The sequence below is a fragment of the Phacochoerus africanus genome, chromosome 9, assembly GCF_016906955.1.
Source record: "Phacochoerus africanus isolate WHEZ1 chromosome 9, ROS_Pafr_v1, whole genome shotgun sequence".
Taxonomy (NCBI): Eukaryota; Metazoa; Chordata; class Mammalia; order Artiodactyla; family Suidae; genus Phacochoerus; species Phacochoerus africanus.
In genome coordinates this window covers 2,090,144-2,111,571 of record NC_062552.1, presented here as the reverse complement: position 1 = coordinate 2,111,571, position 21,428 = coordinate 2,090,144, and the positions used below count along the sequence as shown (strand labels likewise).

Genomic DNA, 21,428 nt, shown 5'->3' with positions numbered 1-21,428 from the left:
TTGGAGTTCCCTGGCAGCTTAGTGATTAAGGATCCGGCTTTGTCACTGCTGTGGCATGGGTTCCATCCCTGGGCCAGGAACTTCCGAATGCCATGGGCGTGGCCAAAACAAACAAAAAATGAATAAAGACCAAAAAAAAAAAATGAGTGGTTCATGAAGGGCTGCTGAAATAGTACTTGGGGGGAAAAGTTCAGAGGAGCAGTGCCCTGCTTTCCTCTGAACTCCTACAACCCAGTTAGAAATTTGTTGAAGCTTTTGAAACTTTGGCCCTTGTCTCCTTTGAAGTTTGAGCAGAAATGTTTCCGTTTATTTCCGTGGGCTCCTTGGGTTTAGAGCAGACCTGTGACGGCGAGACCCTCGTGGTTCCAGTGCTGCAGGCATAAATGGGGATCCCCGCCACGAAAGATGAAACTCGGGGGAAATTTTTCTCTTAGTTCCCTAAACGATGTCTCTTGCTTTAGTCAGTGAGCAGTAACGTCGGTGAGCTGCGGCCCCAGAGACCTGGTTTGTTCCTCGTCCCTTTCCAGACAAGCTTCCGCGGGGCCTGAGTGCTGAGAGGGTGGTTAAAATGCACATTCTGAACAGGTGTTTGGTTGGTTTGGCTTTTGAATGATGTGGGCTCACCCTCCCCGCTGGCACGTAACACCGTTGGTAAGAGTTTGCGTTTCTTTTACCTGTATGTTTTCTTCTCATTATAAGGTTTAGAGGTTTCTTGTAGAAAGTTTAGAAACGTTTAAAATCAAAAATAAATAGTGTAAAATCATAGTATGAGAATGAAAAGTAGAAAATCCAAAATAAAACTCAACCGTCCAGAGATGGTCCTTTGAATATTCTGGAATGTCTCCTACTTTCCCCAGCGTGCACACACATCTGTCTCCGCGCTTTTTTGTTCTGAGGCTTTCTCATTCCATCAGACGAGAAGCATTTCTCTCGTTAGCTTCCAAAAGCAAACATTTTCATGCCGTGTAGTCTGGTTGGACCCTGGGGCCAGTTCCCACTCTTACTAGACGTTATGGGCAGTGAGCATTTCGCCAGGGCGCCTGGGGCACCAACCCTGAGGGTCTCCTTGGGAAAAGCTGCCAAGGAAGGGAAGTGCGGGGTGCAGAGCCTTCGCAGTTTCAAGGCACGGATGCCCGTTGCCAGGCAGCCCTCCAGAGACGCAGGGCCCAGTTTACACACCCAGCTCAGATTTGATCCCCACTGCTTCTCCTGCATCTTTGGGAAAATGAATTTTTTGGGAAAACAAAATGTTGACTTTGAATTTCCTTAGTGGAATCAGGCATCTCCCAGGTTTTCTTTTTCAGCCATGTGTTTGGTATTTTGTGAGTTGGGTGCTTGGGCCATTTCTCGTTGGAGCAGCTGTCCATATTGTGATGGAAATACCTACTGAGGCTAGTTACCCTCGAGGCATCACAGGTGGGAGCCTCTGAGGCTCTGGGGCCAGGCTCTGGATGCTGGATGGACAGCAGGCAGCTGAACAAGAGGAAGCCAGGGCTCGGGGACTGCCAGATAATGAGAACTCAGAGGGGTGGTTAGAACCCAGGCTTACTTAGCCCTTGACAAGAGGATATGATACATTTGTAGCAAAGTGAGGAACAGGTTTAGGCTTTTCTGGGCAATGAACAGTGGGTCAGTAAACACAGGAGGAGCCCGTGGAAGATGATGGCTCTCTGAGGCAGTTGGCAGATGCACCTTGGAGCTGCCTTTCTGTGGAGCAGCCCCGCAAGAGGGTTTATGGCCTGGCCTGTTTCTCAGAAGTGTCTGCTTTTAGGCGGATAAGGAAGCTCTGAGACGGCTTCTTTCTGCACCTGCTGATTCTCATTGGCCTCCAGCTCAGAGGCCAATGCACTTACCCCAAAGTGGCATTTGGCCGGGGGGCGGCGGGGGGCATAGTCTGATCCCCCCTCCAATATATTTCATACTTTTAAATCTTTATGATTTTGTTTATGATGTTTTTGGTGCATGGAGGTTTTAAAGAACAGTAAAGTGAATAATTAAGGAGTAAAGACAAACTTACAAAATCCATCGTCTTTTCCACAGGTGGTTTCTTTCCCTCTTAGCTTTTGTCCTCAGGGACTCTCTCTCCACTTCAAAGTCGGCCAAGTAATATGTTTCCTTCCGGTTTTCTTTATGTTCTTGTGCATTTTACCTCCTCACTGTGTTCATCAGTGCCCAAAAGAAGGTCGTATTTGCCACCTCCCACTTAGTCTCCCTTAGAAATTTCATTAGTTTCCTTGCATATTTCTCTCCTCTGGCAAGTCGAGCAATTAGAGTATTCCTTGGAAAATAATAGACATTTTATCTCTTTTAGCTTATCCTTAAAACATGCAGGTAGAAAAACAGTGTGCCAGATTTTCTGTAACCCCTGCCTTTAAAGGATCCAACCCCTAGCCTGGGTACTTCCATATGCAGCAGGCGCAGCCCTTACCAAAAAAAAAAAAGAACAGGAGTTCCTGTTGTGGCTCAGCAGGTTAAGAACCCGACTAGTATCCATGAGGACGCAGGTTCGATCCCTGGCCTCACTCAGTGGGTTAAGGATCTGGTGTTGCCATAAGCCGTGGTGTAGGTCGCAGACAAGGCTCAGATCTGGTGTTGCTGTGGCTGTAGTGTAGGCTTTTCAGCTGCAGCTCCGATTCAACCCCTAGCCTGGGTGGTTCCATATGCTGCAGGTGCAGCCCTTAAAAAACAGAACCTGTGTAGCTGAGGTTGAGATCACTATTTAGGGTGGGTTTCCTTACCAGGGGGCATCCTGCAGCACCACCACGGCCTGGCCCTGGTCCAGTGGCAGAGAAAGCAGGCCCAAGACTGTGAAAGGGGGCCCTGACTCTGTGCCTTTACGATCCTCTTAAACCCGCTGATGAAGAGGTGAAATGCTTAGTTAGCTGTTGTCCTCATGCAGGGAAGAGACTGAGGGTTGATGCATGGAAACCCCTGTGTTAGTGGAGGGGGGGGACCCTGTCCCCCTCCACCCTCCATCTCAAGGATCTGATGGTGAAATCAGAGCTCACAGAAGTGCAGGCGCAGCTGAGGGCTGGGCCTCCCGAAGGACGCCGGGAGCAGCCCCCAGGAGCTGGCCGGTCTAGGGGCCTTGTCACAGGCTGGGGTTCAGGAAGTCACTGTCCAGCCGGGGCTCTGGGATCACACCTTGGCCACCTGCCGGACACCTGCCTGATCTGACCCCCACACAGATGTCACCTCCTCCCCGCCTAAGGTGCTTTCTGAGTCGAGTCATCCTGAAAATCAGAACAAGGTTGTGCCCCAGGCGTTACTTTGGGGTGTGCAGGCGGACTGGCAGAAGAACCTCATCCACACGTGAAGGCTTGGTGGGCAGGGGCGCCGGCCATGGTGCTTTTCAGCCTTCTTGCCCCCGTGCAGGTGGGTGAACCCCTCCTCGTCTCCACAAACCAGGGTGTCTGCGGGGGGGTAGGGTGGGGCTCACTTGGAAGGGAGACTCCTCTGGACTCAGTGACGGATGGGTCTGGGGGCTGTGCGAGGAGGGAGGTGACAAGGTGATAAGGTCAGAGGCAAAACCCATGGCCTGGGTGAGTCCTGGTTTTGCTCGATTTAGATTTCTTACTGTCCCTTGTCCTGTGCTGAGAGAATTGACCCGTCACCGGGTCTTACTGATGATGTAGATTTCAAAGGCAAGACAGTCTTGGGCTTCCTCGTGCTTGTGAAATTCTTTGGCGATGATGCGACATCTGAGCACAGGGTATTTTCATCAAAGCTGGGGGTCAGACGGGGCAAGCCGCGCAGGTGAGTTCTCTGTCCCATCCTGCCTGCTGTGTGGAATGTGCCTCGGGGGGGCCTCCAGACCCCCGAGGGGATCTGGCGGACCCCGGCCAGGAGCAGCTTTATCTTGGGGAGCCGGCTGGGGTCCGGGGTAGTTAGCTGTTGACTCAGAGATGCTGTCTGCTCTGGCGCCTGATTGAGGGGGTTAAGGCGCCAGGTGGCTGCCTGTCCTGGATGCCCGCCCCCAGGCTGAGGACAGTGGTGCTGGTGCCGGGAGACACCTCCGATCAGGCCGCCTTTCCTGCCGGCCGTGGAAGTGGCTCTGTCTCTCCAGCTCCGTCCGTTTCCCACTCCCACCTTTGCTTCTTGATGGAGATCGTGCGACCATCCGTGGCAGCTCACCTGGGTCGTGGCTGCCCAAGGCTGGGTCCAGTCGTTTGGGGGCTGAGCGCTCAGCAGGGCTGACAATTCTTCCCCACCCACCTCGGATGCTTTTATTAACATGGCTTTGCCTCCCGGGCACCTCACAGAATGAGGCCTGTTCCCGTGCATCATGAACCTCGGATACACTCGTCAGTGGGCAGTGCAGGTGGAGACGAGGTCGGATTCTCTGCCGCAGAGCCAGCAGCTGCCTCCGCCCTTGCCGGCAGCATCCTGAGCCCGGGCGTGCCCTTCTCTTGCCAAGAATGTGCCGGGCGCGGCGGGAAGGTGTGATGTGATTGGGAATGTGGTGAGCACATGGGCTGTGGGCACCTGCTCGCCCAGAGGAGCCTCGGTGCTCGTGGCTGTGGCTCTTCTTGGAGTCGAGTGCTTTGGGGGCAGGGGCCTGTGCTGGGCAGAGAGGGGAGGACACGGCGTGGAAACAGCCTCAGGACGTGTAAACCAGGCCAGGGGACAGAATCTACCCACGCTGGGACTTGCGGCGTGTAGCTCACACGACGGGGCTCTGCATTTCCGAGGTTCGACACAGGTGGCGCCTGGAACGGTGTTTATCGTGATGAAAGCACTGTCTCCCAGAAGCGATACCTACGTGCGTATTGATTTTCCAGGCTGGCCTCCGAAAGGCCCCTTAGCTCACACCCCAGTTTCCCAACCCCGTGTCTGCAGCACGAAGCACCAGCCAGTCCTGCCGCCCGCGCCTGTCCCGTGTGGCCTTTGGCCTCAGCGTGCTCTGGGGAGTTGGTTGATAGAGCCCCAGCCCACTCACCGTGTTGAGAACGGCAGGGACGTGGCAGGAAAATGGCAGGACAGAGTGGCGTCATTGTCACCTGGGCTCTTGTGAAACTGCCTCCTGTGCTTCCTCCGAAACTTCTCCTTCGGCCCGGCCTGGGCCCGGGAACCAGCATTTCTAATACATTCCCAGGTGACACTGCTGGGGGCATCCCTGAGGAGGTCTGTGTCCCCAGGAGTTGGGGCAGCGGCATGATGGGCAGCTGCCCTCCTGCTCTGCCCCGGCTGACGCCTCACTCCGCAGAGGCTCGGGCAGCCGCTTGGCTCTTCCCAGAAGGTAGTCGAGACCCACAGCTGAGGACCCTGGGACTCCGTGGAGCTTTCCAGAAGCTCGCAGACGGGGTGGGAGCTGAGCTGACACTGGCGATCCCTACCTTAGCCCGTTGACCTCGAGCAACGCGGGGGAGCGGGGGCCGGGTGTGGGCACTGACTGTCCGGGCGCTGGAAGATAGTGGGCCCGCGGAGCTGCGGTGCCTCTGGGTCTGCAGTTCCTCTGCGTCTACCAGCCTCCCACCGCGTTGTCCTGCAGTGTTGACCGCTGGAAAAGATCCGTGTGTTAGCGAACCCTCGTGGTTCAGGCCCACGTGTTGTTCAAGGGGCAGCTTAACTCTGGTCTCAAGCTGGCCGGACGGAAGGGGAGAGGATAGAAGACACTAAGGGCGGCTCTCAGCCCCGGCGGTCCACCCACCCCCACCCCCGCCCCGCAAGCCCTGCTTCTGCTTCCAGGGCTTCTGTGCTGGGCCCCCCCCCCCGAGCCCCTCCCCCCCCAGCATCTCTCCATCTCCACTGACCCAGGCCAACCCAAGGCTGGGAGCCTGAGTCACTTCTCCGGAGGAGGCATCTGCGCTGAGCTGGGGTGACGGGGTGGGGGGGTCTTCACAGCGTCACCAGCCGAGGCCCGTTTGCCTGCCCCTCGGCCCAGACGTCAGCTGCCTGTGGACTGGGGGCTGTGTCCGCACGCGGGCACCACTTGGACACATGTCGCTTTGCGGGATCAGAGGTGTGTTTCTCTCCCGCTTCTGCAAGAGGAGGGAGGGAAAATTGGAGGGTGGTTTTTATATTTTACCTGATAAACCTCAGTTGTCAAAATAGTCTGAGTGTTTTTTTCACCAGCTGATTGGCTTTCTGTCCAGGCGGAGCAGGTAGCTTCACTGTGGACTCGGGGGAAACAGCAGCAACACTTAGACGGAAGAAGTGCCGAAGGCATGAATCTCCGTTTACTGCTAAGCCTCTGCATCGTTAAGACACGTGGCGAAGTTTGAGGCGTTTGGGGGATGGGAGCACCGAGTTGCTTTTAATTCCCTCATGTCATCGTGGTGCCCCTGTGCTCCCACCTGCAGGGTGTGTGACAGCTCTGCCAGTGACTGGGGGGGGGGGGGAAATGTCCAGCCTTCCTTTCCCTGTGGTGGCCAGGACAGAGGGGACCCCCCCCAGTTGCATGGGGGTGTCACACCCTGCTGACTGTTACCATCTGTCCTGGACTAAAACGTTACAGCACCTTCCGTGGACGAGTTACAGCTCTCGTTGCTGGAGTCTCACAAACATAGACGCGTCGTGGTTTAGGTGACATGGCCTGTAAGCGGTGCCACGACCCTGGCCCCAGTTCCGTGTCACGCCTGGGGTCGCCCGCCGGGCTCCGAGCCTCCCTCTGACCTGTTTTCTGTTTGCCCCTCTCTAGTGGGACCTTGTGTGTGATAACGCCTGGAAGGTCCACGTCGCTAAGTTCTCCTTACTGGTGGGATTGATCTTTGGCTACCTGATCACTGGATGCGTTGCTGACTGGTGAGTACCCCGGGTCTGCCGCACACGGCGGGGGCCGCAGCCACTCCCGGTGCCGGCGGTGGCGCCCGTGGCCACAGCACTCCTGGCCCTGGTGCTGGTGCCAGAGCGGCAGGCGAAGCTGCCACCTGCAGAATCCAGACTGAAGGGAACTGGCCAGTGTGCAGGGCAGACCCTTTGAAGCCAGAGGGTCCCTTCAGTGCGATGCCCGGCTGCCGGCATCTGTGGCAGCCCCAGCTTGCGGGCTGCAGCCGCGTCTCCCCAACACTCAGCGTGCGGCTGGGAAGAGCCAGGCTTCCGGGCTCGGAGGGCGGGGCCCGCAGGTGGGTGTCCAGGAGGGTGGGTGTCCCGAGGAAGCGCAGGGGACCAGCCTCTTCACCCCGGCACCTGGATGGGAGGGTGCTGACGCCTCCAGAGCAGCACCCTCTTAGAGACGGCCGGTCCTGGAGTCGACTCGGCCGGGAGCTGGTCCTTGGCAGGGGGCAGCATTTGGTGGGCAGTGCAGGCAGAGGGGCCAGAGCAGAGAACGAATGTGCCTTACCTGGGTGGGGGAGGGGCCAGGTGTGTGGTTCAGCCGAAGCGAGCGGTTGGTCCGATGGGGGTGGGGGTGGGGGCCGCGGTGATGGGGGTGCCAGCAGCCACAGGCGCAGAGCCCCCCTTACTGGCTCTTCCCGAGGCGGGGCGCTGTGCTGTTCCCTGCGTTAAAATAGCCCATCCTCACGGCACCCTCTGAGGACTCCTGTTATTACCTCTGTTTCACAGTGAAAAACAGAAGCTCAGAGGTTTAAGTCAGCCCTCCCAGTTTCACTCGGCTTACAGGTCAGGGAGCCGGGATTTGAAACTGAGCCCGTGGTAGCTCCAGGGCCTGCTCCCCCCTCACCCCATGTGGCCTGGGCTGCAGCGCTTTATCCGCGGGGCTTTCAGGTATCGGGGCTGCTCGAGGAGAGAGGCGCAGGGGACCGTTCCCGCTTGACATTCTCTTTAAGGGGCTGTTTGTGGGTGTGAATGAGGGTGGCGTAGACCCAGAGACAGGATGAGGCCAACAGCGAATCGGAGCAAACTCCTTCCGCCTGGGGCTTTGCTCAGGGGTGAGACCCCGAGGGGTTCCAAAGGCACGTTCGAGTTCAGGAAATTTCTTTCCAAAAGCTACCATCTACTTGGGAGTTCCATGCCTGAACATGAAGTGTGATCTCCAGCTCAGAAGTTGCTTAGTCATCACGTATAAGTGCTTCTTAAGGACACGCTCCCTGGGGACAGTCACAAGACGCTATCAGTGACCTCCGGAAACCCTCGCCACCCCCCTCCCCCCCCCCCGGGGGGGGGAACCGTTGGGGGATTTTGGTGGGGGAGGGCAGGGTTGGGAGAGGGCGAGGGTTTCGTGGTTTTTTGGTTTTGTTTTTTTAATCCTTGAGCTTGAAGGTCTTCGGAGGGACCTGTGCTGGTCTCAGAAAGGCTCCGCTCCCGGCACTTTAGCCACAAGAAGGCGGGCTTCCCAGAAGCCCGCATTGAGATAGGTTAGGAGGATATACAGAAACATAATCACGTCCCTTTTTTCTAAAAACACGGAGTTGACCGAGCTGCTCCCGACCCAATTCAGTGATTTAACAGGAAAAGGAACGACGGGCTCCCAAGAGATGAGTCTAGGGCGGTTTCAGTTGTTTAGCGGGGCCTTTTGTGATATCTCACGATGTCCTGCACGGACTCGCCGTCGGGCCTCCCTGCTGCGCCCCAGGCCTGGGGACGAACGGCGGGGAGTCGAGGTCTTCCTGGCCGAGTCGGGGGCACGGCAGGTGGGGTTGGGGCTGCCTGTGCGGGGCTTGCCCAGCGTGGTGAAGGGGCCTGAGGTCCAGTTTGGGAGTTCGGTGTTTTCCGCCCTTTATTCATTTATTTTTGGCATTTTACTCCCTGCCAGAGCCTTGCTTTAAAGGACACAAGCGCGTGTGGCGGGAGCTCCGGCTTTCACAGCCTGGTGGCACCGTGTCCCGGCCGCGTGGGGCAGCTGGGCAAGCAGTAGTTAAGCTAAGACCACAGTCAGCATGTAACACAACTTCAGCAGGACGTTTTTTCCTTTAAAAGGTGACTGTTTTCCACCCACAGAGTGTGCGGGGGGTTAGGCGGTGTGTTTGCCTGTGACGCCCTAGTTCAGGGGTGAGAACGGGGCCTGCTGGTCAGTGGCTCTCGCCAATGACCTCCTCCCCTGCCTCTTGGGGCCCTTTGCTGGACGGCCCTGGGAGGCCCCCTTGCCCTCTGGCTCCCGGCTGAGCCCGGCCCGTGGGGAGGGAGCTGGACAGTGGCGGGGGCGGGGGGGGGCCTCCCCTGCTTTGCCTCCGCAGGGCTGCCAGATGCCAGGGCCCCTGCTCTGCAGCTCCCCCCACCCCCAGGCTCCAGACCACCCTCCCCTGCTCCCTGCTGTCCATGGCCTCAGCTTTCTCTCCCAGTTCGTAAATAATCCCCTTTATGAATAATCCTATTAAAAAAAAAAAAAAAAAAGTGTTCCCATCACTGCACAGCAGGAACAAATCTGACTGGGAACCAATGAGGCTTCGGGTTTGATCCCTGGCCTTGCTCAGTAGGTTAAGGATCCGGCGTTGCCGTGAACTGTGGTGTGGGTCGCAGACACAGCTCGGATCCCGGGTTGCTGTGGCTGTGGTGTAGGCTGGCGGCTGCAGCTCCAATTGGACCCCTAGCCTGGGAACCTCCATATGCCGCGGGTGCGGCCCTAGAAGGACAAAACAAACAAAAAAATGAATAATCCCATTACTGAAATGCGCCTTTTGTGGGGGGCACCTCTCCTGCTGGGGCCCCGTCGTACTGCTCTGCTGTCCCCGTGAGCTCGCACCTCTGCCATTCACGCGGTCAGGGTCAGGCCGCGCTGCAGGCACCTGGAGGGGCGGCTTCCCAGCCTCCGGAGCCGCTCCCACCCTGCCGCTGTGGGCTGCACTTGTGGCTTTGGAGCCGAGGTGACTGGGCTGCTCCTCTCCTGAGGCCGTCTCTGCGGGCCCCCAGGTTCGGAGCTTGGACCCAAGCCCCTTGTCACCAGGCCCCTCCCCTTCCCTGCACCTGCAGAGCCCCTTGTGCCTCAAGAAGTAGCAGTCACGGGGTCTGGGGCGCAGGACATGGACACCCTTGAGGCCGTCATCCTGCCCCGTCCCAGGCCCTGACTAAGGAAGCCTGTGCATCACAGATGTGGGGGTGGGGTAGTTGAAGGGGTCACCGAGAGGGGGTGGGGACTGGCAGTCCGGTTTCTCAATCTCTTGCACGTGTCTACACGGACGGCCTTTCCTGAAGCAAACACGAGACCGAGCCTGGTCGTCCTCGAGATCCCACCCTTCCCGTTGGGAGCCTGGATTTGGGGGCCGGGGGCTCTGGCTTTGAAGACCCTGTTTGCCCCACAGCTCTGAACAGTCACTTCTACTTGCTGATTTTAGCAATCGCTGGGGAAGGAGACATTTAGAGTTGTTTCGACAAGTTTAAAAAAAAAAAAAAATCCAGGATCCCTCCAGAAGTGTCAGGATGGAGCAGAGCGTGTCTGCGGGCGCCAGGGGGTGAGATGCAGGAAGGGGTCCCACCAGCTGCTGGGCGCTCCATCCAACATCTCTGTGAATGGCCTCGATGAGCTGGGCCCAAGTGACACCTCACGTTACGGGCAAGGAAGTAAACGTGCTAGATTTAGCTTTCCTTTGTGCTGGGAGGCCCGCTGAGCCGTTGCTCAATTCACGTCCGTAAACAAATTGGGTTTGGACAAACCTACCTGTAGAGTCTGTCCTGATACGGGCTTAGTGACCCAGCACCAGGCAGGGAAGTCAAGCCTAAATGGCGACAAGAAAGGTGACCAACCTGTGAGGCCCACAGACCTGGCTGCTCTGAACCACCTGACTGCTGGGGGTGGTGAGACGCCTAAGGGATTCTGAGTGAAATTGTGGCCTGTGGCTCCTGCCCCCAAAGTTTCTTGAAACTGCATGCATCTCCCGCACAGGCCATGCGCTTCTGGATATTACGGGTTTTGTCGTTGTTGTTTTTTTAAAAAACAGCTCTATTGGGAGATTGCGTACATACCATAAAGCTCACCCATTTTAAGCGCACAATTCAGCAAGTTTTCGTGTATTTACAGGGTTCTGCCACCCCCACCGCATGGCGAGTTTAAAACACTGCCCCCGCCCTGCGCCTTCGCAGTCTCTGCCATTCTCCTCCCAGCCCTGGGCCACCGCACACCTGCTTTCCCCTTCTGTCTGTTGCCCTTTTGGGCATTTGGTTTTCAGGGAGATAGATGCCCAGGCCTGAAGATGCCGAGGTGTTTGGGGACTTTGTTCCCTGGCATTAGGGTCCAGTTTGCCTGTGAGCTTTCCTTCTAGTGCCCCCCGGCTGGCATGTCAGTCTGTGGGAAGGAAAGTTCTGTTTTGTTTGGAAAGATGGCAGGGTAGCTTGTTGCGGGGGGTGGGTGGAGAAACAGGGCCGTGGGCCACCCGTGCACCCCCACCAACGCCTGGGAGCATGGGGCCCCTCAAGGCCCCGCCCACCCAGGGCACGAAGCACGGGGCTCGGGCTCCTGGGGGTGCTGGCAGGCCTGTGCCCACCGTGTAGAGTTCAGGCGACCTGAGCTGGTCTGGGATCCCTTAGAATAACTCCTCCGGCCGTCGAAACCCATCGATGGCAGCGTGGCCTTTGGCTCCGATGGGCCACACGGCCCAGAGAACCGGCCTGGCACCACCACCGTCTGGTGTCGGCTTGACTTTGGGGCCAGTTCCAAAGGTCAGCAGCTTCTGAAGACATTTCATTGGGGGGGGGGTCAAGTTTGTGTTTGGGGGTTGTGGTTGGGGCTGTGGAACTCTCCCCCCCAGGGGGGCTGTGGGTCTCCAGTCCCCGATCTACAGAACAAGGGGTAACCCCCCCCCGGGGTGGGGGGGGTCTGGGAGGGACGCAGACCTCGCGCCCCCACCGAGTGCGGCCCCGCGGCCCATCCACGCCGCCCTCACCGTGTCCCTGTCCGCGCAGGTTCGGCCGGCGGCCCGTGCTGCTCGTCTGCGTCGTCTCCATCCTCATCTTCGGCCTGGCCGTGGCGCTGTCCGTGAACGTGACCATGTTCAGCACACTCAGGTTCTTCGAGGGCTTCTGCCTGGCCGGCGTCATCCTCACCCTGTACGCGCTGCGTAAGTAGGCGCCCGTGCGGGCAGCTCGCGGGAGCGGGGCCCGCGCGCCTCGGTGCGGGCGCCGGCCTGCGGGGAGCACAGACCGCGGCGCAGGCCTCGGCGGCGGCAAAGCCCAGGCCGGGTCTCGGGCGCGGGCTCGGGACGCAGCCGAGGACGCGGGGTCTGCGTGGTTTGCCGCAGCGGGGAGCGGCCCCGGGCGGCCGGACGCGGGCTCTGGCTTCGCCTGGAATCGTCTGCGTTGCTCGGCGCCTCCCAGTCGGTGCGGGCCTGGGCCTCCCCGTGCTGGGTTCCACACCATCGGCTGCCTGCTGGCGTCGGCTCTGGGCTCCGGGCTCCGTGTTCTGATGGACCCTTGGAGAGTTTTTCGTGTATTTTTTCCTCTAAGGCTGTGCAGAGTCCAAATTTTCCACACGCCCGTGTTGCCCGAGCGGGCTGGACCTGGACCCTTGGCGCTGGTGCTGGCAGAGTAAATGCCAGTCTTTTTCGGCAAAGAAGGTTTCCTCTGTTGCTCCATCGTGGGTGTGGCCGTTTCGAGTCCCCCAGGAGGGTGGCTGTGCTTCCCGTCTGTGTGGGGGCTGGTTTCTAACGCACAGCCGCCAACCCTCGGGGACAGGGACCGTCTTAGGCCGGGCTGTTTATCATTTTCCGGTTTGATACGGTTTCATCACGGTGTGGAAAGAGCTGCGAGGAATCACGGAAGACGATTTAAAACACGATGTCTTTTCTTGCCCTTCGGCAGCGCGGGTAGCCTGAGCTATAGGTTAAGCAGCAATTTCCAGGGGGGCCCGTCAGAATAGCTGTGATTGCCTGAAAGTCCAGCTCTCTTAGTTTAGTCTGTGATCCCTTTAAACACCACTTTCAGATACAGCCTGGAGTTTGTTCCCCTGCAGAAGAGAATGGCCTGTGCAGTGGATGACAGCGTACGTCTGTGGCCGCAGAGGAGGGCTGCTCGTGTGCTCTCCTGAATCCATAGCTGGCAGTTTCGCTAGTTTCTTCCGACATGGACTTGAAAGGCGGTTTCTTAGACATCGCCCCTTCCGGCTTGTTTGCTTTTCCTTTGGAACCCAGGTTCTTGGCGGTTCTTTGGGAAGGTCTGTGGCCCAGGTCCCTGGGTGGGTTGCTGGCTGTCGGGACGGTTTGTCTCTTTGGGCGAGTGTTGGGCTTGACTGTTTCCGCACGAGGGGCCTGGGCCCTTCTCCAGCCCCGCGCACCCATCCTCCCTGCCACCCGGACTCCCGGCCCTGCTCACAGGAGGGTGGCCCTGCTGGGGGACAGCTCTGCCTGCTGGCAAAATGGAGCAGCTGCCTTCAGATACTCGGCCAAGACACAGCCTCCCTCTCAGCCCCCAGCCGGTACTCACACGCTCAGCGGAAAAGAGCCTGAAAGCAAAGCTGAGGTGTGGGTTTTATCATGCGTGCCAGCTGCCGACCGGGAACTCAGACGGCCTAGGAGGGACTCAGTGGGCCAGGAGCTGGGACCCGTTAGTCCTGCCGGCCTGTGATGAGGAGGCGGGACCAGGTGGCTGGCACTGACCTCTGCAGACTCCCCAGAATTCAGCCAGACGGGGCGAGAATCTGCCCCCAGTGGCAGCGTTTTAGCCTTGCATAGACTCGCCGTGGGCCCTATGAGATCTGTTACTGTATTTAAGTAAAAATGAAGCTAAGAGTGTTTTTCCTGCCTTGACACAGTGAACTCTTTAGAGCAGAAAGTTCTCTCACACTTGAGAAATGCGCAAAGAATGTGCTTATCCCAGGAAACTGCTTTGCTTTTCTCTTACAGGCACAGCACGCTTTTCTCTTACAGGCATCTGCAGACTTTTTCTGTAAAGGGCCAGGTAGTAAATATTTTATTCTGTCGCAGCTACTCAGCTCTGCCATCGTTTCTGAAAGCAGCCATAAATAATATGCAGCTGATTAGGTGTGATTGTGTTCCAATCAGACTTTATTTGTAGAAACAGATGATGGGCCAGATTTGACAAGCAGGCCATCATATTTTAGCCTCCGATAAGTGATTCTCTCTTTCCGCTGACTGCCGGGAGCCTTGGGGAGCTTGGAATCTGATCCAGCACGTGTGTGGGCCTGACAAGCCGAGCTCCGAATTCTGGCCTCTCTCTCGTTGTATTTAAAATGTTCTGCTTTCGTTTCTCCGTCGTCCCATCTTCCTACTACCTGCACAATTTTAAGTGTTATCTTATAGAATGGATTCGTGTAAACGGTCTCCAGTATTCTCTGAAATGAAGCCGGGCATAAATGAATAGTTCTGTCTTCTTGGGTTGGGATTGCACGTCCAACGTCCTGATGGATAGCAGCGCAATGACAATTTCCAAGTCTCCGTCAGGAGCCCACTGTCTGAGGTGGTACAGGATCCGATGTAGCAGAATTAAAGCCGAAGGATGTACCAGTGGTCATTCGGAATTCCTTGAGATAGTGTTTCAACAGTGTAAAGCGGGGGTGGTGTGGGGGGGCGTGATCGGGAGGGGGCAGTCCGGAAAGGAAATGGCTGGATGGGCAGACGACTTCGGGCAGGGATGTGCTGTGTCCTGGGCTGGGGTGGCCCCTCTGTCTGGCGGTCTTGGGCGGGGCCAGAGGCTGGTGATGAGCATTGAAGAGACCCGTGCTCGTCTGTAGGGCCGGGGACTCTGAAATTCCAAATCGGCATATGCTCGCTAGCATCTTATGCACAAGTGGTGTGCATGCTTAGCACGTGCTTGGGAATTTGCTTCGCTTAAAGGAGATTCTTGATAACCCTGCTCACAGGGTGGAAGTGTGTCTTGACTCTAAAGAGAAGTTTTGAAATCGGGGCACGGATGCCTTGGAAGGTCCCTTTTTAATGCTCCTGACCTGTTCTCCTGCTTTATCTGCCTGGCTTTTCTCTCACTTAAGGCAGCTGCTGGAAGGGCCTGTGTTTTCTCGGGTGTTCTGTCGGCGTTCCATCTTGCAGGTGCTCGGCAGCATCCGTAGGGAGAGTCATGATTTTTGCAGAGGCCGTGTCCTGCAGGACGTGCCCCGAGGGGTTTTGAGACACGCTGCTGCCGTCACGTGCTTTCTGTGCAAGGCCGCCGAAGGGTCGGTCTGCTTCGGAATGAGGTACATTCCAGGGAAAGACTCTTGTGGGGGCCGCGGCGGGGCTTCCTGCCGGCTCGGAGGCCGCACGAGATGCTGAAATAGTGAAACACACTTGGGCTGCCCTGGTGGCATCATCGTATCCCTGTGGCCCTGGACCAGAAACGAAAAGGGAGAAAGTCTTGACCGAGCTGGGCCGGGGCGGGAAAGCACAGACCAAGAACAGGAGCCAGGATCGTCACGCTTCCTTACTTGATTATGAGAAGAAAGCCTTGTCAGAGGCTGGAGAAATAGGCGCTTTGCAACACAGGCAGCCGCGACTGGTGGTGGTGTGAATTCTTCCCAGCAAGAACTTGTGACCTCACCGACAGGGCGATGCAGCTTTGGTAAGGTGCCTCCTTGGGGAGAAGCAGCCGTTTGAGTTGACCTGATGCCGCATGCAATGAGCCTGGGGAGAGGAGTGTTTTCCAATCTGCTTTTTTGCGTGTCTCTCCTCGTTTGACCTGCCCCACTTTGAGCACCTGCCCGCAGCCTGAGGGGCCGTGATGAGCCCTGCTCTTTTGCCCACAGAGACCAGACCTTAGTGACTGTGGGTGAATGAACTTTTTTTTTTTTTAAGATTTGTTTTTTGGGCTTAACCACAGTGAACGATTTTCTTGAAAAATCCTCTCCGAGCTTCACGTTCTCATGATAATAACCCTCCTGAAACCCGGGCAGCCTAAGTAATTGGATGCATTTTACACATAATCAAGGGAGTGACCAGAAATTTCACAGGTGACTAAGTTGCTGATTACTTTGCAAAATGAGAAACCAAGTCTTGACTGGTAAGTAGTCGCAGAGCCTTGCGTTTGCTCTGGGCGGGGCGGCCTTCTGGGTTGTCCCGCCCGCACTGCTGGGTCTGGCTTGGGTGGAGTAGTTTCCAGCATATGCTGGGTGACCTTCCTCAGCATTGCCTGGCTTTCTGTCATTTGCTGTTTTTCTGAGGACTCCTTGGAACCTATTTCAGTCGACGGCGGGGGCGGGGGCGGGGGGGGGCGGGGAGGGGGCTGTTGAGCATCTAGGCTGTGCAGTACCTTAAGGAAAAACTCCACTGACCCCACTGGCTCCAGGCGGTGAGTGGTTGAGCGGTGGAATCACGTGTAAGTGACTTCCGCTGCCTGTGGGTCGCTTCTGCCAGGGAGTGAATGTTTGCATTGCATTTGGGGGAAGGGACAGTGTCACTTCAGCGTGTGCCTGGTCACCGCTGTCCGCCGCCTCTCCCCCCCATCGTCCCGGGCTCGGGGCCACCCAGTGGCTGCCCTCAGAGCCAGGGCCCCAGCCTTCTGGTGGAACCGGATCTACCCACAGGGCTTTGTCCATTGAGTGGAGGAGTCAGAGTTTACTCTAGCCTGTGGCAAAAAATTTTTTTTTTTTTTTTTTTTGCTTCTTAAGGCCACACCCGTAGCCTATGGAAGTTGCCGGGCTAGGGGTCGAATTAGAGCTACAACTGCCAGCCTACCCCACAGCCATAGCCACACAGGATTTGAGCTGCGTATGCAACCTACACCACAGCTCACAGCAGTGCTGGGTCCCCGACCCACTGAGCGAGGCCGGGGATCGAACCTGAGTCCTCATGGACACTACTAGTCAGATTCGTTTCCACTGTGCCACGATGGGAACTCCAAACTCTTTTTTTTTTTTTTTAACTTCACAATTTTGGTTTGATCCAGGTTCATACTGGCATGGATGGGAAATCAGAACAGACTAAGACTAAGCTTTTCCCCCGTCTGTCCTTTTCTTCCCTGGAAACACGCTCCTAAGCTGAGCGAGTGAAGGAGCGGAGGTAACGAAGCCTCTGTCCCCTCACCCTCCATCCCCGTCACACCTCCCAGGGCAGCGGCAGGGGACTGAGCAAGGGCAGAGGCTCCGGGGATCCAGCCCCGTCCCCCCGAGGGTGGGGTGGCCCTGATGATGTTTGGGGCCCGGCTGCAGCTGACCTGAGACTGGAGGGGCGAGTCGTCCAGCAGGGACCCAGAAAACGCCACCAATGACCCATTTTTCTCACAGCTGTGCCACTTGTTCAAATAAAAATGCTGATGCCGCTCCCCCTACTCAGGTGTTAGCCGCAAGTGGGACTTACATCCAGACTTTTCCCTGAAACAAATGCAGGTGTCTCTGTGTCTGCAGGCCAGGCGAGGACATACGGTGTGACCTGCAGGCCAGAGGTGGACATGCCCGGGCAGAGGAAGGGGCCGTGGCCGGGGGCCGCCGCAGAGGCCCCTCTGCCGCTGGAAGTGAGTGCGAGTGGCTTCACGGTGTGCAATTCGTTGGGTCCTGTCCCGAATCGGTAGACAGTATTCGGGGGCCCGGATGTTCTCAAATGAGCGTATCTGGAGGCCTCGTCCACACAGTGGAGGGTGTTAGTGACACTGTGTATCCTTAAGGACAGGGCGTCTGCCAGGCTGGGAGTCGTGTGGTGCAGGAGTGCTTCGTTTGAAACAAGCTAGTCACATATAAACGGACAAGGAGAAAGGCCTGGAAGTCAGGAGACCCATGTGTAGTCACAGCGGAGAGACTCTGGGCCTGCAGCAAGCTGCTCTCTCTCTTAGCTTCTGTCTTCCTCTCTATAAAGTCAGGGCATGAGTTTTCTTTTTATTTCTTCTTCTTCTTTTTTTTTAATGGCCTCACACAGGCCAGTGGAAGCTCCTGGGCCAAGGATCAAATCTGAGCCACAGCTGCAGCAAGGCCGGATCCTTTAACCTCTGCAGGGGGGGGGGGGGGCAGGGATTGAACCCACACCTCCACAGTGACCCGAGCCACTGCCATCAGATTCTCAACCTACCAGAGGGAGAACTCCAGAGCATGGCTTTTCCAAGGGTGGCCCGTGGAACTGTGGAACCATGAGATCCCTTCCTGGAACCGTTTGTGGAGAAAAAGGGCAGAAAAACAGAAACAAATGACCTCTCCATGTCAACATTTAATGCTGCCGTAAAAATAAAACAACAGCAAAGCTAAATGGAAACCCCCGGACCTTCCCACCGTAGCCATGCGTGGCTTTCAATTCGAAGCTCAGCCAAGAGCCGTCTCCAGCGTTGAGGATGTCACAGCCCCAAGGGTGGGCGGGGGTGGGGGGGACATGAAATCGGGGCTGCTGGGCCCCAAATGGTATCCTTCTCCAGCCCACACTGGCAGCCTGAGCTGTTGCCCTCTGGAGGCTGCGGTGCTGGGGGTCTGAGGTCCCAGGGTGATGCGGCCGGGGGTGGGGGAGGGCGTCGTGCTTGATGGCTTTTGTTGGCCCCTGTTTCTGGCCCTGCCTTCGTGGCCACCCCACCCCCTGCCACCCCGGGAAGGTCTTCCCTGCTCCTGCCCCCTCCCTTCTGGCCGCGCGTGGACCTTCTTTCCTCGTCTGGAAAGACAGGAGGGGCCATGCCGTGGACAGCTGGCTGCCTGGAGGAGGGGGTTGAGGAGAGGTACGAGCAAGCTCGGACTGACCTGGGTCGGGGTGCCCCCTTGAAACAAAGGAGAGCAAAGTAATGTCACCTTGAGAGCAGGGTAGGGCGCCCTGGCTTCCTCAGCACATCCAGACACGCCTGGTGGGAGGGAATCACACTGGTTTGCCCAGGCTCCTGTTGGCAAAAACCCATCCCCTTGGCTGAGGGAACAGAGAAGCGTGACTCCCGTGATGCCGAGCCCCGAGCGCTTGCTGTCAGCAGCTGCGTTACCGTGTCACACCGGAGCAACTCTGCTTCACGAGGTGCAGTTTTGGTTTTGGCGACTCTCGCGCACACAAGACTCTTTGCTCCTTCCCTCATTCGCTTGGCAAGCACTGGAGGCTCTCTAGGTGCCAGAGAACCGTGAATAACTTGAGACCTCACTGGGCTCTGTCGGATGCTGAGCACGCAAAGGCGGCCGCACCTTCCCACCTGCCGGGACTCAGTTTAGTGAGGGAAACGCGGGGACAGGCTGCGGCCGCCCTGAGAAGGAAGGCGGGCCTGAGCCTGGGGGTCGGGGAGAGCAGGTGTTCACTGTTTGCAGTGGGTACTCAGGGACCAGAGGAGCCTGGTGCCTTCCGGCTAATGTGAGTGTCTGGGGACAAGGTAGAGCCCAGAGTCTGAATCATGAGTGGCGAAGCCTGGGAAGCAGCCTGGGCCAGTGCACAGGTTTCTGTCCTCTGCGACCTTATGACAGTGCCAGGCTCCTGCAGGGTCTCAAGCAAAGGAGGATGCAGTTTTAGATGCTCGTTTTGGAGGGCGCACTCGGGCAGGGGCAGCGGAGAGCAGGCCCAGGAGGCGGGTCACACCGCGAGCTGGAGGCTGGTGTGCGTCGGCGTGCGGCAGGGAGCCTGGACGCGGGCCGTGGCCACAGAGGAGAGCCTGAGGAGGTAGAATCCGAGCCTGGGTGACCAAAGAACAACAAGAGAGGGGAAGCCCAGGGGACCAGCTTTTGGACACCCCCACAGGTTTTCCTCCACGTGGCAGGGCGAGATTCCAGCTCAGCCCTGGTTCCAAATCCTGTAGACCTTGACCGCTGTCCCTCCCTGCCTCTGGCAGGTTTGTGGGGGAAGAGGACAGCTTCAGTTCCAGACGTGACGAGTTGGTGATGCCTTAGGGCATGTGATTGGTTGTTCGGAAGTTCAAGAGCAAGGTCTGTGCGTCCTCAGCTTCCTGGAACAGTTCCAGGCTCCGGAATAGCTGGGTTTGCCCAGAGCCGGTGCAACGTGAGGAACAAAGGGCTGGAAGCAGAGCAACCAGTGAGAGGCGGGACGGAGCGGCAGAGTGGTCGCTGGGAAGTCAGAGAATCCTGATAACCAGGGCACAAAGAAGGGGCCGCTGAGAGTGTCCAGGGGTGCAAGACGAGGGCCGAGAGACGCTGTGGGCTGGAGCAGTGGCTGCCCAGTAGGTCAGAGGGAACTGGGCAAAAGCGACTTCAGTTCCGTTGAGCGGCGCATGTGATCAAATCATTTCAGGCACAGATTTGAATCCGTGTCTCCCCCGAGGAACCCCGTCTCGTCCTCGTGTCGGGTATTTTAGAAAGAACATCAATTTTTAGAAAAAACTTTGGTAGAATGTATAACCCTTGCAACCGTCTTTAGGTGGGCACGTCAGTGGCTTAAATGCATCCACAAGGCCGTGCGAGCACATAGTTTCTAGATGGTGGTAAATAATTGGGTGGGAAAAAACGGAGTTGGAGGCAGCTCAGTCGTGGGTTTTTTCTTGAAGTCGCCTGAAATAGCACATTATCTTGGCTCAGGAGCTGGGGGTTCAGCTCGGCAGTTGAGTCAGGGATGCAGTTTTGTCCCCCCGGGGATGTCATGCTGCTCACGCCGAAGGCTCGCCGTGCGCCCACCCTCCTCCTGGTCCACACGCACGCGTGGTCACGCGCCAGCAGCTGGAGGGATCCTGGAGGGGGTTCAGGGTTGGATGGAAGGAAGCCCCAGCACTCGCCCGTGTGCCCTTGGGCAGAGGCTTCAGACTCTAAATCCGTTTCTCTCCGTGGAGACGGTGCAGCGGGGCGAGAGGATGAACGGGACAGCGGCTGTAAGCCACGACGGTCCGGAGGTGTGGCGGACGTGCGTGTTTGTGTGCGTGCTTCTGGGTGTGGGGCGGCCCCCGTTCCGCCGAAAGCAGCAATCCTGCGCTGGGATCACCCACCCTCTCCTCTTCCAAAGAGCCCCGGGGGAGACGTCTCCGAGCTCAGGGCCAGCTGGCGAGGCGCTCGGGCCTGGGCGGGCCGGTAGCCAGGGGTCATGTAGGAGAGTGACTGTGGGGGGGGGCAGCTGGGGGTACGAGTCTGCTTCGTAATCCTTTTTCCAGTGGCTGCTTCATAAATGATCTGTCCCATGACATCCAGTCAGAGCTCGGTCGACAGCGCTTTGAAAGTCAGGGCCACTTGAGGGGTAGCAGAAGCCACTAAACCAAAGGAAAAGTACTCCTGGACCAGCCACCCGTGGGGGCCTCAGCTCTTTGGTGGGACCCCGGTACCTGAGTACCCATCACGCCCAGAGCATTCCACTCACCGCTGGGAAGACCCGAGAAGAGAGGACACTGGTGGCATTTTCAGGATCCGTCTTACATGTATCCCCCCAAAGCGTTGCCTGTCCTGTCCCTGGACTCAAAGTGCAGAGGCTCCGAGGGGCCATCATCGGCCATCATGGGCCTCCGCGCTGGGGTGCGGGAGGGCCTGTCCTTACTGACAGAGCGGCAGGGGCTTGCTGGGGGCCCTCAGCCCCCGCCCCGGTCATTTGCTGGAAGTGTGTCTTTGATGTCACTTGCCTGGACAGATGGACGGAGGGTCACGTCTTTCCTTTTAGAGGAAACTGGACAGCCCGGGAGTGCGTGGTTAGAGATGAGCTGGGAGCCTTGTGTCCAGACCTCTCTTGCCTCCAGCGTGCGCACACCCGTGTGTGGCTGGTGCTGTGCAGCTGAGCGGGGTCTTTTTTTTTTTTTTAAACTGAGCAGTGTCTCAATGTTGAGGAGTGAAGAGGAGAGGCTGAGGGGGT

General features: G+C 57.5%; 1 protein-coding gene across 2 annotated transcripts in view; it reads left to right on the top strand.

Annotated features, from left to right (window-relative positions):
* SLC22A23 (solute carrier family 22 member 23) overlaps positions 1–21,428 on the top strand; it is a 143,230-nt gene that overhangs the window by 28,224 nt on the left and 93,578 nt on the right. For both annotated transcript variants that reach the window (XM_047797326.1, XM_047797327.1), the window contains exons 2-3: positions 6,641–6,744; positions 11,734–11,888. In XM_047797326.1, the coding sequence (XP_047653282.1) occupies positions 6,641–6,744; positions 11,734–11,888 (259 nt within the window). The remainder of the gene's footprint in view (positions 1–6,640; positions 6,745–11,733; positions 11,889–21,428) is intronic.